Genomic DNA, 17,267 nt, shown 5'->3' with positions numbered 1-17,267 from the left:
TAATACTTTATTATGTACATTTAGCATACATTTAGTAGAGCATCTTAAAGTTTGGCTTTTCGCTTAGTGTTGTTGTTAGCTGCCATCAAGTCTGCCCCTGATTCATGGCAACCCCATGCACGACAGAATGAAACACTGCCCAGTCCTGCACCATCCCCATGATTGGTTATATGTTAGACTGTTGTGGTCCATAGGGTTTTCAGTGGCTGGTTTTGGGGAAGTAGATTTTTCTCTCTAATCTGTCTTAGTCTGGAAGCTCTGCTGAAATCTGTTCAGCATCATAGTAACACACAAGCCTCCACAGACAGAGAGATAGTGGTTCTGCTTGAGGTATATGGCCATGAATCGAACCAGGGTCTCCCACATGGAAGGCAAGAATTTTAGCCACTGAACCACCAACAAACCTTTATAATGTGAAATTTCTGATGTTTTCTCCCACAACCCCTCTGAAACTCTCAAATAAAAGTGACTGATGCTTTTCCCTCAAATACTTTGCTTTTGTCGTCACACTGAAATCAGGTAAGAAGTCTATCAGTTGACCTCATATTAATAGTTCATTGTTTTAATTAGAGATAAAATATCACTTTAGAATCGCCACAGTCATCAGTGATCAGGAAAGTCAGGGTCAGACAGATGACATAGCTTTGCAAATGATCAACTAAGAGCCCAGTTTTCCTAACACTTAGTTCACTGCTCTTTGCATTAAAAACATTCTTTTTTATAAACTACCCTTACCTATGGCTGCTGAGTCAATTCCGACTCACAGTGACCCTACAGAACAGAGTAGAACTGCCCCATAGGGTTCCCAAGGCTGTAATCTTTATGGACGCAGGTTGCCACATCTTTCTCCCATGGAGCAGCTGGTGGGTTCAAACTAACCTTTTGGTTAGCAGCTGAGGCTCAGCCACTGCACCACCAGGGTTCCTCATAGTTAACTAATACCAGTAAATTCTTGTATTTCAAGTAACTCTGAATTAGGATACTTTGTAAATATGTTTAAAGAAATCCAATGTCATTACTTTTTTTTTTTTTTACTAACATTCCTAATAACTTGGAACCCTGATGTAATCATTAAGAACACCTTTAATTAGTGGGGCTAACTAGTCGAGTGTATAAGAGGTGGCTTTCAAGAACTGGTTATGTTATTAGAAACATACCGAGCTAATTGCATTCTTCCAGGTGCCACAGATGGTCTTCCCTTTTCAAGTCTTGCATGTTTTTCCTCTTGGGTGTCTCTTCCTAAACTTTTGCGGCTAAAAAAATATTAATTTGATTCATTACTGTGATGGACTGAATTGTGTCTGCCCCAAAGATATGCTGAAGTCCTAATCTGTACCTGTGACCTTGTTTGGAAATAGGGCTTCATTGTTGTTATCAGTTAAATTAAATGAGGTCACACCAGAGTAGGGTAGGTCCCGATCCTAATAAATGATGAGTGATGTTTTAGGGATAACAGACACAGAACCAGAGTCGTACACACGGAGAAGACAGACAACACGTGAGGATTCGTATCCAAGCCAGAAGCTGAAAAAGACAAGGAAGGGTCTTCCCCTAGAGCTGAATGTCACGGATTGAATTGTGTCCCCCAAAAATATGTGTCCATGTGCTTAGGCCATGATTCCCAGAATTGTGTGATTGTCCTCCATTTTGTGATTGTAATTTTATGTTAAAGAGGATTAGGTGGGATTGTAACACCCTTACTAAGGTCACATCCCTGATGCAGTGCAAAGGGAGTTTCCCTGGGGTGTGGCCTGCACCACCTTTTATTTTACAAGAGATTAAAGGAAAGGGAAACAAGCAGAGAGTGGGGACCTCACACCACCACGAAAGAAGCACCAGGAGCAGAGGGCGTCCCTTAGACCTGGGGTTCCTGCATGGAGAAGCTTCAAGTCCTGGGGAAGATTGACAAGTAAGACCTTCTTTCAGAGCCAACGGAGAGAGAAAGCCTTCCCCTGGAGCTAATGCCCTGAATTTGGACTTCTAGCCTACTAGACTGTGAGAAAATAAATTTCTCTTTGCTAAAACCATCCACTTGTGGTATTTCTGTTATGGCAGCACTAGATGACTAAGACACTGACAGAGAGGGAGCCCTGCTGATTGATGCCCTAAATCCAAACTCAGCTTCCAGAACTGTGAGGCTGTTTTTTTAAAGCCACTCACTTTGTTGTATTTTGTTACAGACACTAAGACAATTAGTTTGTGCTAATGACTATAAAATGAAAGATGGAAAGGTATACAAATATTTCATCATTTTCATGTACCAAATGATGTTTTCCTGACATGGAGAATGGCTGAGTTAGAAATTTAATTAAAACAAACCAGTTAGGTTTTAGTTGTCGAAGGTACAATTTTAAAAGCTTTAAAGCACTCTTAACATATAAAGGAACAATCTTCAGGTTGGGTCTAGGATCTCCCTGTTGGGTAATTATGTGCTTGTTTTTGCCTTGTAGGTGCAATTGTTCCTATATGGTTTTTCTAGATCAGCAGTTTTCAAATCTCTCACACAAAACTGGTAAAAATGGGAGCCTGGCACTGGCACACACCACTAGCATGAGGATCCGGCCTCCAGCCAGTGACCGTTCTGTCCAAGTGAATCACCTCTCACTGCAACCACAGGCTGTTGGAGGAGTTTCCCCTGGAATGAATGGGGCAGCCCCAGTTTCCTCTGTCACCAGAGTTCGAGGCTTCAACTTCCTCTCCAACTATGACAATGAGTTCCCGCCTCATCTCTGACATGTAGAGATTCCCCTTTTGCACTTCAAGCATAGCAATGTATTTAACATATTCGAGAAATACTTTGTTCAGAACTTCTTCATATTAGGAACAGGGCTTCACAGACTGCCATCATTTCTCCAAGTCCTTCACCCTGTGCCTTCGACTCCTATTCCAGGTGCTTAAACCAGTCGCCGTTGAGTCAAATCTGACTCATGGTGACCCCATGTGTTTCAGAGTAGAACTGGGCTCCACATGGTTTTCATTGGCTGCTATTTTGGAAGTAGATTACAAGGGCTTTCTTCCTAGGTGCCTCTAGGTGGAATTGAACCTCCAACCTTTTGGTTAGCTGCCAAATGATATTAACTGCTTAACTCCTCCAGGCACTTACCACCCTAGATTAGAGTTGCCTATTATCTTCCCTACCAAACATTACAGCAGGATTTGTATCTGATTTTCTAGGTATTCCCAAGCTTAACCTAGAACCCGATAGCACACAATGAGTTCCCATTAAACACTTGTTAAATAAATTCATAATTCGAAACAAAAAAAAGCACATGAAAAAGCAGTATTTTAAAAGTCACATCCTTGTTACTCCAGTTGCCCATACATTTTGTTGTTTTCAGACTCACACTTTTGAATGCTGTCACAAAGGTCAAACACCCCAAAATCAATGAGAATGAAAGCAGCAAGAGTCTATCCCATTTCCACAGGATTCCTTCCTTCTGACAGCTCTTTGGGTTTGTTTCCAACACATAATCACCCTGTGGTTCTCAAAATCCATACAGTAAGGGCCCCACATAACCAGCCAGGAGTCAGTGCTCAACCAAATCGTGTGACAACATGTTATAGTTAGGTGCCACCCAGTGTACAACAGAACAAAACATTGCCTGATCCTGCACCATCCTCATGATCATTGCAATGTTTGGGCCCATTGTTGTTGTCACTGTGTCAATTCATCTCCTTGACAGTCTACCTCTTTTTCACTGACCCTCTACTTTACCAAGTATGATGTCCTTCTCCAGGGACTTCTCCCTCTAAATAACATTCCAAAGTGCACGAAAAGAAGTCCCACCATCCCTGCTTCTAAGAGTAATGGCTGTACTTCTTCCAAGACAGATTTGTCCATTCTTCTGGCAGTCCATGGTATATTTAATATTCTTTGCCAACACCACAATTCAAAGGCATCAATTCTTTTTTCAGTCTTCCTTATTCGTTGTCCAGCTTTAGCACACTATGAAAAATTTTTTTTTTTACTATGAGGAGACTGAAAATACCATGACTTGGGTCAGGTGCACCTTAGTCCTCAAAGTGACATCTTTGCTTTTTAACACTTCAAAGAGGTCTTTTGCAGCAGATTAGCCCAATGCAATACACTGTTTGATTTCTTGACTGCTGCTTCCATGGACATTGATTATCAATCCAAGCAAAACGAAATCCTTGACAACTTCAATCTTTTCTTCATTTATCATGATGTTGTTTATTGGTCCAGTGTGAGGATTTTTGCTTTCTTTATGTTGAGGTATAATCCATAATGAAGGGTGTGGTCTTTGACCTTCATCAGTAAGTGCTTCAAGTCCTATTCACTTTCAGCAAGCAAGGTTGTGTCATCGGCATATCACAGGTTGTTAATGAGTCTTTTTCCAATCTTGATGACATGCCCTTCAACATACAGTCCAGCTTCTCAGATCATCTGTTCAGCATACAGATTGACTAAGTATGGTGAAAGGATACAACCCTGACACACACCTTTCCTAACTTTAAACCAGTTCGAACAACTACTTCTTGGTCTATGTACAGATTCTACATGAGCACAATTAAGTGTTCTGGGATGCCCATTCTTCACAATGTTATCCATAATTTGCTATGATCCACACAGTCAAATGCCTTTGCATAGTCAATAAAACACAGGCAAGTATCTTTCTCGTACTCTACTTTCAACCAAGATCCATCCGACATTAGCAATGATATCCTTCTTTCCATGTCCTCTTCTGAATCCAGCTTGAATTTCTGGAAGTTCCCTGTCAATGTACCGCTGCAACGTTTTTGAACTACCTTCAACAAAATTTTACTTCCATGTGATATTAATGATATTGTTCCATAATTTTTGTACCCTGTTGGATGCCTTCCTTTGGAATGGGCATGAATATGGATCTTTTCCAGTCAGTTGGCCAGATAGCTGTATTCCAAATTTCTTGGCATACATGAGTAAGCACTTCCAGTGTTGCATCCATTTGTCAAAACATCTTAATTGGTATTCCATCAATTCCTTCAGCCTTATTTTTTTGCCAGTGCCTTCAGGGCAGCTTGGACTTCTTTCTTCAGTTTCATCAGTTCTTGATCATATGCTACCTCCTGAAATGGTTGAACGTCAACCAGTTCTTTTTGGTACAGTGGTTTTGTGTATTCCTTATATCTTCTTTTGATGCTTTCTGCATCATTCAATATTTTGTCCGTAGAATCCTTCAATATTACAATTCAAGGGTTGAATTATTTCTTCAGTTCTTTCAGCTTGAGAAATGCTAAGCGTGTTCTTCCTTTTTCGTTTTCTAAGCAGCTCTTTGTATATTTCATTATAATACTTTACTTTGTCTTGCTGAGCCCCCGAAACCATCTATCAGCTCTTTTAGACTCCAGACTAAGACAGACTAGGAAGAAGGACCTGGCAATCTACTTCTTAAAAAATTGGCCAGTAAAAGCCTTAGGAATAACAATGGAACATTGTCTGATATAGTGCTGAAAGACAAGTCCCTCGGGTTGAAAGCACTCAAAATATGACTGTGGTGAAGCTGCCTCCTCAATGTAGATTCAACCTTAATGGTGTTGATGGAGTAAAGCTTTCTGGACCTTTATTTGCTTACGTGGCACAACTCAAAATAAGAAGAAACATCTGCAAAAACCCATTAATAATTGAAAGTGCTCAAAGTATGAATCAAGGAAAATTGGAAATTGTCAAAAAATGAAATGGAACCCTTGAAGATAGATATCCTAGACACCAGTGAGCTGAAATGGACTGGTATTGGTCATTTTGAATTGGACAATCGTATGGTCTGCTACGCTGGAAATGACAAACTGAAGAGGGACGGTGTTGCATTCATTGTCAAAAAGAACATTTCAAGATCTATCCTGAAGTATAACACTGTCAGTGATAGGATAATATCCACATGCCTACAAAGAACAGTTAATATGACTATTATTTCATTTTGTGCCCCAATGATTAATGCCAAAGATGAAGAAACTGAAGATTTTTACCAACTTCTGCAATCTGAAATTGATCAAACATGCAATATTTTTGAGATTCTAGCCCTTTCATACCCCATTCCCCATTGCCACTGAATCAATTCTAACTCACAGTGGCCCTCTAGGACAGAGTAGAATTGCCCCATATGGTTTCCAAGGAGCGGCTGGTGGATTTGAACTGCTACATTTTTTGGTTAGCAGCTGAACTCTTAACCACTGTGCCACCAGGGCTCCAGCCATTTTGTGGTACTTACTTAAAGTTCTGTTAATAGAAAAGATTCCCTTGAAGAATTCCCTGATCAACTTCATATAACTTTAATAATTCCAAATTCTCTAGCACTTACTTAACCAGGTCCCTACCACTGGTCTTATACTCCCCATGTGATTTATCATCTTTTTCACATGTCGTTGGTCGTGATCAACACATGGAAGTGAATTGTGTTCTTACTTCCCCTTCACAATGCTCCCCACATAAACCCTATTGATGTCAAACCTTTCAGCTTGGAATATAAAGATGGGCAAAAAGGAGTCAACCTGCACTATGGAGGAAAGTGTAAATATATATTCTATATTTTTTTACTATGAAATAAAATTCTGTAAAAAATTGGGCAAACATATGCTTAATGAGGATTTAACTTAATGTGTGAGAAAACCCATCATGCAAATGCCTACATACTCTTTTAAATCAACAGTGTTCTTCCAATTTAAACTTGGCTCTAATCTCTTGCCAATTGGGTTCCTCCCAAAATTAATTTGGTTCTTCTGCAGTGTAGTCTTTTCTGTGTCAGCTTTAGTGGTTGCTTCTTCCTTCTTAGGTGCCTCATCAGGCTGAAACTTTTCTTTCTGTTGTTCTTCATTGAATGTATTCTCCTTTATAAGAAAAAAAAATAATAATTTTTATAATGATATTATCCCTTCTGAATTATCTTGTTATTCAAACATTAACACTGATGATAAATTTGGAAAGAGAAGTCTTAGATGTGTGTCTGATTTGTGCTGCTTAGTGACACCAAAGTTGAATAAGGGCAACTTCAGGACCATGGCCTGCTTCTATTTGAACTAACAGTAATGTGGCTAATAGCAACGTGATATTCCAAAATTCATACCTCTGCTGCAGCAGACACAGGTACAATAGCAAGGCTGGACCTACTCATACCTCACAGCACTAGACAAAAATTAAAATCAAACTCTATATTGACCAGGACACATCATGTTCAAATTGCTGAAAACCAGGGATAAAGGGAAAATGTTGAAGGCAATTAGAGATAAAAGGCATATATAGAGGAAGAAACAAAAGCATTAAAAGGAACTTCTTGTCAGAAATGATGCAAGCCAGTGGAAAAAGGAGTAATATCTTCAAATTACTAAAAGAAAGAGAAAAAAAAAAAAAAAGCTGTTAACCCAAAATGCTATACCCTGAGCAAAAAGAATTTTTTAATTAAAAATGAAGACAAAATACTTTCCCAGAAGATAAAAAGCTGAGAGAAATGTTACAAGAAATGTTAAAGGAAGTTCTTCAGTCAGAAGGAATATCATATTTGACAGAAACATGGATCTACACAAAAGAATTAAAAAATTGCAAAAATGGTAAAGCTGATAGTAGACATAAAATACTTTTTGTATTATTTTTAATCATTCTAATATATAATTGACTACCTAAAGCAAAAACAGTAACAATGTTTTGAGGGGTTTCTAACATGTAAAAGTAAACTCTATGTCAATAATAGCACAAAGGATAGAGGAGACACATTGCAAGTATACTTTCATAAGATCCTTCAGCAATTTGTGGAATGGTACTATATTAATTAAGGAAAAACATGACAAATTAGAAATATATAAGTCCTAGAGCAACCACAAAAACTTTTGAAAAGAAGTATAACTGATAAACTACTAGCATAAATAAATGGAATCATTCTTTAAAAGCTCAATTAATTCAAGAGGGGGCAGAAAAAGAGCAAAGAACACAAGGAAATAACAAATACAAAACAACTAGCAATATGGTAAATTTAAACCCAATTATATCAGTAGTTACTTTAAATGGAAATGCTTTAACACCCTTAATTAAAAGAGAAATTGTCAGATTGGATGAAAAAGAGAGACCCAGCTATTTGTGGTCTAAAAGAAACCACTTCATACATATAAAGATATAAATACATTTGGAGAAAAAAGTTGGAGATAGGTATTCCATGTAAACGCTAATCAAAAGAAAATAGGAGTCTCTACATTAAAATCAGCAGGAGCCCTGGTGATGCAGCGGTTAAGAGCTCAGGCTGCTAACCAAAAGGTCACCAGTTCAAATCCACCAGCTGCTCCTTGGAAACCCTATGGGGCAATTCTCCTCCATCCTATAGGTTCGCTACGAGTTGGAATTGAGTCGATGGCAACAGATATATTAAAATCAGATAAAATAGACTTCAAAACAAGGAACACTATCAGGGATAAAGAAGGGCATACACAATGACAAAGAATCACTTAATACATAATCCTAAATGTGTATGCAACAAACAACCGAACTTCAAAATACATGAAGCAAAAACAAATGAACTAAAAGGAAAAGTAGATAAATCAACAAAACTTTTCACTCAACAATCAATAAAATAAGGAGACAAAAAATCAATAAGTATATAGAAGACCTGAGCAACACTACCAGTCAACTTGATTTAAGTGGCATTTATAGAACACTCCACCCATTAACAGCAGAATACACATTCTTCTCAAACACCCAAAGAATATTCACTGAAATAGACCATATTCTGGGCCATAAAACAAAATTCAACAGATTAAAAGAACTAAAATCATACAAAATATATTTTATTAACACAATGGAATTAAACTAGAAATCAGCAACAGAAAGGTATCTAGAAAATCCCCAAATACCTTGATTGAATGAAAACACAACATATCAAAATCTATGAGACACAGTTTATGCAGTGCTTAGAGACAAATGTACCACATTAAATCTTACAGTAGAAAAGAATCAAGGTCTCAAGTCAATTATCTAAGCTTCCAACTTAAAAAATTAAATAAGAGAAGCAAAGTAAACCCAAAGGAAATATAAATAGAAAGCAGACAAACAATAGAGAAAATCAATGCATCGATAGCTGCTGCTTTGAAAAGAACAATAAAATAACAATATATCTCTAGCTAGGCTGATCAGAAAAAAAAGAGAAGACATAAGTAACCAATACTAGTAATTAAAGAAGGGTGATCACAGCAGATTCTACAGACAATAAATGATAATAATGGAATGTTTTACTCTATATCAGTAAGTTACATAAGGTAGAAGAAATGTGCAACTTCTTTGAAAAACACAAACTTCCAAAGCTCACGCAAGAAGAAAGAAAAATTCGAGTATTTCTGTATATATTAACGACATTGAATTCTCAGTTTAAAAACCTTCCAACAAAGAAAGTTCCAGGTACAGATAGCTTCACTGGCAAATTCTACCAAACACTTAAGAAAGAAATATTACCAATCCTACACAAATAATTCCAGAAAGAAGAAAAGGAATGAATACTTCCCAAGTGGTTTTAAGGACACCTTACCCAGACACCAAAACCAGACAAAGACATGACTACTAACCAATATCCTTCCTGAACACAGACACAAAACGCCTCAGCAAGATGTTATCCAATTGCATCCAGCAATGTATAAACAGGATAAGACATCATGACCAAGAGGGTTTATCCTAGAATACACTGTTAGTTTAATACTTGAAAATCAATATAATCACCATATCAACTGAATGAAGAAAAACCATATGATCATCTCAAAAGATGCAGCAAAATCACCACCTTCCAGCAGTAATGAGGCCCCCTCCCATGATTTAAGTGGTGGTCATATGGGAAGCAGTAACAAGGTCCTCTCCATCTCCCAACCAAAGTACTGCCAGCAGAGGCCTCGTGGGAAGATTGAACTTCTAGCGCTGCCCAGAAGTAATTAGGTTGTCAGTGGAGGCTGGGTGGGAAATCTGGACTTTCACCCCACCTGGCAATGACAAGGCAGTGCCCCCACGCTCCCATTAGTGAATTGTCAAGAGGTCTGCTAAAACAAAAGATTTAAATAAAATTCAGACTTCCATAACATAATGCTAAAAATGTCCAAGACACAATTGAAGATCACTCATCATACCAAGAACTAGGAAGATTACAACTTAAATGAGAAAATGTGATGAACAGATGCTTACATCAAGATGAAACAGATGATAGAACAATCTGATAAGATTTTAGAGCAGCCATCATAAAAATTCTCCAATGGGCAATTACGAACACTTGAAACAAATGAAGAAATAGAAAGTATCAGCAAAGAAATAGAAGATACAAAGAGGAAACAAATAGAAATTTTGGAACTGAAATTTACACACCAAAATAAAAACTCACTGAACAAACTCAACAGCAGAACGGAGAAGATAGAGAAACGAATTTATGGACTTGAAAATAGAACAATATAAATTACCGGTCATGGAATGAATTGTGTCCCCAAAAAATATGTTTGAGCTTGGTTAGGCCATGATTCCCAGTATTACGTGGTTGTCCTCCATTTTGTGATTGTAATTTTATGTTAAAGAAGATGAGAGTGGGATTGTAACACCCTTACTAAGGTTACATCCCTGATCCAATGTAAAGGGAGTTTCCCTAGAGTGTGGCCTGCACCATGTTTTATCTTACAAGAGATAAAAGGAAAGGGAAACAAGCAGAGAGAGGGGACCTCATACCACCAAGAAAGCAGTGCTGGTAGCAGAGCACATCCTTTGAACCCGGGATTCCTGCACAGAGAAGCTCCTAGTCCAGGGGAAGACTGATGACAAGGACCTTCCTCCAAAGCCAACAGAGAAAGCCTTCTCCTGGGGCTGATGCCCTGAATTTGGACTTCTAGCCTATCATACTGTGAGAAAATAAATTTCTCTTTGTTAAAGCCATCCACTTTTAGTATTTCTGTTATAGCAGCACTAGATGACTAAGACATTACCCAACCTGAAAAACAAAGAGAAAATAGATTGAAAAAATTGAACAGAGCCTCAGGATATACCACAAAAGATCTAACATGTCATCACAGTACAAGAAGGAAAGGAGAAAGGAATGGGACTGAAAAAGTATTCTAAGAAATAATGGCTGAAATTTCCCCAAATGTGGCAAAAGACATAAAGCTACGATACAAGGAGCTCAGCAAACTCCAAACAGGACAGACCCAAAGAAATCCGTGACAAGACACAACATAATCCAACTCCAGAAAACTAATAAGGAAAAAACAAATTTCTTTTTTGTTTTTGGCTTTAAAATACAGAAATTTATTTTGTCACAGCTTAGGAGGCTAGAAGTCTGAATTCAGGATGCCAGCTTTAAAAAGGAATGGAAAGCTCTCACTCCATCTGCTCTGAGGGAAAGGCATTGTCTCTTTTCAGCTTCTGTCCCTTGGTTCCTTGGTGATCTTCATGTGCCCTAGCATCTGTCTTGCCCCATCTCCGCTTGCTTCTCTATTCCTAATCTTCTCATTTTATATCTTAACAGTGATTGGCTTAAGAAACACCCTACAGTGATATGACTTCATTAACAAACCCTACTCCCAAATGGGATTTCAGCCATAAGTATAGGGGTTAGAGTTTACAACACACATTTTTTTGGGACTCAATTCAATCCATAACATTCCACCACCTATCTCCCAAAATTCATGTCTTCCCACATGCAAAACTCATTCACCCCATCACACCATCCCAAAAGTCTTAAATCAACTCTAAGTTCAAAATCTCATCTTTTGAATCACCTAAGTCAAATATGGATGAGACTTTGGGTGTATTCCATCCTGAATCAAAATTTCTCTTCATCTGTGAACCTGTAAACGTGTGAACAAGTTGTCTGCTTCCAAAATACAATGGTGGAACAGGCACAAGGGAGACATTTGATTACAAATGAGAGAATTTGGTGGGAAAGAAGGGATAATGGGTACTAGGCAAGTCCAAAACCCAGCAGAACAAATTATATTATCTCTCAAGGCTTGAAAATAATCCTCCGTTCTTGATAAGGAAAATTTTTGAAAGCATCAAAAGACTAGCAATACTTTTCCTGTAAGAAAAACACAATTAAAATAGCAGTGATTTCTCATCAGGAACCATGGAGGCCAACTGGCACAACATTTTTCAAGTGCTGAAGTTAAAGAATTGTCAAACCAGAATACTATATCCAGTAAAAATACTCTTCAAGTATGAAAAGGAAATTGAGACACTACTATATCCTAAAAGAACGGCTAAAGGAAGTTTTTGAAACAGGAAAAATATGATAAAGGAAGAAAACATGGAATATCAGAAAGAAAAGAATAATAGAAAGAGCAAAACAATGGGTAAATACAACATAATTTCCTTCTCTTGAATTTTCTACATGAAATTTGACAGTTGAAGCAAAAAATTACAACATTGTCAAATGTACTTAGCAATGTATGTAGAGGAAATATTTAAAACAATAATAAATCGGGAAGGGTGGAGGATGTAAAGGGAGGCAAGGTGTCTACACTTGACTCAAACTACTAAAATGTCAAATGAATAACTTGTGATAAATTATGTATGCATAATCTAATAATGAGAGCAATCATTAAAACATTTATACAAAAAGATACACTCAAAAATGCCATAGATACATAAAAATGTAGGTCTAAGGAATGTTCAAGTAACCTACAGAAAAGCAACGGAAAAAAAAAAAATGAAAAACAGAAGGAACAGACAAAACAAAACTAAAATGCAGACTTAAGCTCCAATACATCAATAATTATATTAAATGAAGATGATATAAATATACCAATTAAAAGACACGGTGAATTTAAAAAATGACCCAACTATATGCTCTTTACAGAAACTCATGTCAAATATAATAATATAGGTAATTTAAAGGTAAAATGGTAGAAAAAGATGTATCAGGCAAACAATTAAGAGGAAGCAGGTGTGGCTTTATTAATATCAGAGGAAAAAGAATTCAGAACAAGGAAAATTACCAGGGACAGAAAGGGACACTACATAGTAATAAGAGATCAATCCACCAAAGAAGATATGACCCATTGCCATCAAGTCAATTCTGATTCATAGCAATACTATAGGACAGAGCACAACTGTCCCACAGGGTTTCCAAGGCTGTAAATCTTTACAGAAGCAGACTGCCACATCTTTCTCCTGCAGGGTAGCTGGTGTGTTCGAACCACTGACTTTTTGGTTAGTACCCGAGTGCTCAACCACTGTGCCACCAGGACTAGCAATCCCAAATGCATACACAAGAAACAACAGATCTGTAAAATACGTGAAGCAAAAACATACTAAAAAGAGAACTAGACCAATCCACAATTATACTTGAATACTTCAACACCCATCACTCAACAACTGATAAAAAAAATTAGCAAGGATGTAGAAGAACTCAACACTATCAGCCAACATGATCTAATCCATAACTACAGAACATGCCAAAACAGCAGAATACAAATTCTGTTCAAACACTCAAAGAACATATAACAAGATAAACCATATCCTGAGTCACAGAATAAACCTTAACAAGTTTAAAAGAATTAAAATTACTCAGAGTTTATTCTCTGATCAAAATAGAATCAAACCAAAAATCAATAACAGAAATGTAATAGGAAAGTCTCCAATCCAAAAACCAAACCCACTGCCATCGAGTCAATTCCAACTCATAGAGGCGTACAGGACAGAGTAGAACTGCCCCACAGAGTTTCCAAGGCTATAAATCTTTATGGACGCAAACTGCCACATCCTTCTCCCGACCAGGGGCTGGTGGGTTCCAACTGCCAACTTTTAGGTTAACAGCTGAGCACTTTAACCACTGCCCAACCAGGGCTCCTGAAAAATCTCCAAATACTTGTAAACTAAACAACATACTTCTAAATAATCCATGCATACTTCTAAATAATCCAAGGATCATGAGAAAGTTTCAAGAGAAATTTCAAAAAAATACACTGAACCGAATGAAAATAAAAATGCAAACTATCAAAATTTGTGGTAGGCAGCAAAAGCAGTGATGTGAGGAAAAATTATAGCACTAAGTGCTTACATTAGAAAACAGAAAACGTCTCAAATCAATAACCTAAGCTACCACCTTAAGAAACTAGTATTTTTAAAAAAGCAATGTAAAGCCAAAACAAGCAGAAGGAAGTAAAAATAGATGCATCTACACAAGACGTCAACCATTATGGAGAGAACAGTAATATGAAGGCTGCCTTATATCTTACCATTGTCCTGCTCCCAGTGAGATGCAGCAGGAGATTAATGCATCCCCTGAATTTCCTTGTTCAAAACACAAACAGCTTCTCTACAGCAGAAAGTAGGTTTAAGAGAATTCTTTTGACGGTGCAAATATTTTTAGTGCATGACTCCTTGTTTTATATACTCTAAGTAAATTACAGCTGCTAACCAAAAGGTCAGCAGTTCAAATCCACCAGGCGTTCCTTGGAAACCCTATGGGGCAATTCTACTCTATCCTATAGGGTCACTATAAGTCGAAATCGACTCGACCACAACAGGTTTGGTTTTTTACAGGTTTAAGTAAATGACTACGCACATCTGAAATCATCACAATTTCTTTGGTACAAGTATGACTATATTAAATTAAATGGATGATAAAATTTTAAAAACTAGAAAAAATAAGAGAAAATGAAACCAAAAACAAGCAGAAGAAAGGAAATATTAAACATCGAAGTGGAATAAAAAAAAGACAGAAAAACCAATAAAACCAAAAGCTGGTGCTTTTAGAAGATTGATAAAATTGATATACCTCTACCCAGATGGATCAAGAAAAATAAAACACAAATGACCAATATCAGGAATGAGAAAGGTAACAAAGCTATAGATTTTACAGACATTAAAAAGTTATTTAAATAATAATATGAACAAATTTATGCCAATAAATTTGACAACTTAGAGAAAATGGACAAATTCCTTATAAGACACAATTTATCAAACCTCACGCAAGCAGGAATAGATAACCTGCATACCAAAAAAAAAAAAAAAAAACCCGCTGACGCTGAGTTGATTCCGACTCATAGCGACCCTATAAGACAGAGTAGAACTGCCTCATAGAGTTTCCAAGGAGCACCTGATGGATTCAAACTGCCAACCTTTTGGTTAGCAGCTGTAGCTCTTAACCACTACACCGCCAGGGTTTCTGATAACCTGCATAGGCCTATACTAAAGAAATTGAATTTGTAGCTAAAAATTTTCCTACAAAGAACATTCCAGGCACAGATGTTTACTCTGGTGGATTTTACAAATATTTAAGGCAAAAACAATAGCAATTCTATACAAACTTCCAGAAAACTAACAGGAAAGAAAAGTTCCCAACTCATTCTATAAGGCCATTACTACTCTGATACAAAAGTCAGAGAGATATAAAAAGAAAACTACACACCAATAATGTTATGAACATAGATATAAAAATTCTTTAAAGTTTTTAGCAAATCAAACCCAACAATATATAAAAAACAATATAATACATCACGAGCAAGTGGGGTTTGTCTCACAAATATAAGGTTGGGTTATCATTAGCAAATCAATGTAATTCACCATATAAACAAACTAAAAAAGAAAAACTATATGATCGTCTCAATAGGTACAAAAAATTCAAAATCCATTTCTAATAAAAATTCTCAGCAAACTAGGAATAGAGAGGAACTTCGTCAACCTTGTAAATGGCGTCTCTGTAAAACTTAGAGTTAACATCATACTTAAAAATGAGAAACTGAAAGTTCTCTCCTTAAGATCAGTAACAACACCATTTCTACTCAGTTTTGTACTGGAGGTTCTAGCCAGTGCACTAAGAAGAGAAAAAGGAAATGAAAGACATTGAGTTTGGAAAGGAAGAAGTAAAATGATCTTTATTCACAGACAATATGATCATCTACCTATATAGAAAACTCTCTGGAATCCACAAACAAGCTATTAGAATTAGTAAGTTAATTTAGCAAGGTTTCAAGATATAAAATCAATACACAGATTCAACTATAACAAGGACCAATTTTGGCAAAGGGAAGGACAACAAACAATTCAGGGGAGGTCAGCATAACCAGACCAAAGCAAAAGCAAAGAAGTTTCCTGGACATCTACAAACACTTTGAGGGACAGAGCAGCTGGGGCTGGGGCCTGGGGACCACAGTTTCAGAGGACATCTAGGTCAAATGGCATAACATAGTTTACTAAGAAAATGTTCTACATCCTACTTTGGTGAGTGGCGTCTGGGGTCTTACCAGTGGCCATCTAGGATACATCAACTGGTCCCATCCCACTTGGAGCAACGGAGAATGAAGAAGACCAAAGACACAAAGAAAATATTAGCTCAAAGGACTAAAGGATCATGTGAACCAGAGACTCCACCAGCCTGAGACCAGAAGAACTAGATGACCACCAATGACCACCCTGACAGGGAACATGACAGAGAGTCCCAGGCAGAGGAGGAGAAAAATGTAGAAGAGAACTCAAATTCATGTAAAAAGACCAGAGTTAATGGCCTGACAGAGACTGGAGGAACCCCCAAAGCTATGGCCCCCGGACACACTGTTAACCCAGAACTGAAACCATTCCCGAAGTCCACTCATCAGACAAAGATTAGACAGGACTATAAAACAAAAAACAATACACGTAAGGAATGTGCTTCTTAGTGCAATCTGATATAGGAGACCAAACGGGCAGCTCTTGTCCAAGAGCAAGATGAGAAGGCAGGAAGGGACAGGAACTGCTCGACTGGACACAGGGAACTCAGGGTGGAAAGGAGGAGTGTAGGGATTGCAACTAATGTCACAAAACAATATGTATATAAATTTTTGAATGAGAAATTTTTTCAAAAAACTCAACTATATTCCTACATGCTAGCAACAATCAGAAATTGACATTTAAAAAACTTTTTACAATAGCACAAAAAGATGAAATACTGTCACATAAGTTTGACAGAAGATATGCAAGACCTGTACACAGAAAGCTACAAAACATTGCTGAGAGAAATAAGAGTTAAATAAGTAGAGAGACACGCTGTGTTCAGTTTGGATTTAAAGACTCAATACTGTTATGATGTCGGATCTCCCCAAATTGATCTATAGATTCAACACGATCTCAATTATAATCCAAGCTTTCTTATGTAGAAACTGACAAGTTGATTCTAATATTCTTATGACCGTGCAAAGGACCTAGAAAAGCCAAAGAACTTTGAAAAAAGAACAATGTTGGAGGACTTAAACCACCTGACTTCCAGACTTACTATAAAGCTACAGGAATAAAGATCATGTAGGATTGACACAAAAATAGACAAATGGATCAATGGAACAGAATGAGGGCTCCA

The 17,267-nt window shown here is 37.3% G+C and overlaps 1 protein-coding gene across 6 annotated transcripts in view; it reads right to left on the bottom strand.

Annotated features, from left to right (window-relative positions):
• Positions 1 to 17,267, bottom strand: part of ODAD2 (outer dynein arm docking complex subunit 2) — a 257,613-nt gene that overhangs the window by 206,348 nt on the left and 33,998 nt on the right. For all 6 annotated transcript variants that reach the window (XM_049881739.1, XM_049881742.1, XM_049881741.1 and 3 more), the window contains exons 8-9: positions 6,629 to 6,822; positions 1,158 to 1,253 (exon numbers count right to left, since the gene is read on the bottom strand). In XM_049881739.1, coding sequence (XP_049737696.1) covers positions 1,158 to 1,253; positions 6,629 to 6,822 — 290 coding nt within the window. The remainder of the gene's footprint in view (positions 1 to 1,157; positions 1,254 to 6,628; positions 6,823 to 17,267) is intronic.

Source organism: Elephas maximus, chromosome 4 (assembly GCF_024166365.1).
Source record: "Elephas maximus indicus isolate mEleMax1 chromosome 4, mEleMax1 primary haplotype, whole genome shotgun sequence".
Taxonomy (NCBI): domain Eukaryota; kingdom Metazoa; phylum Chordata; class Mammalia; order Proboscidea; family Elephantidae; genus Elephas; species Elephas maximus.
This window is presented reverse-complemented; position numbering and strand designations above follow the sequence as displayed.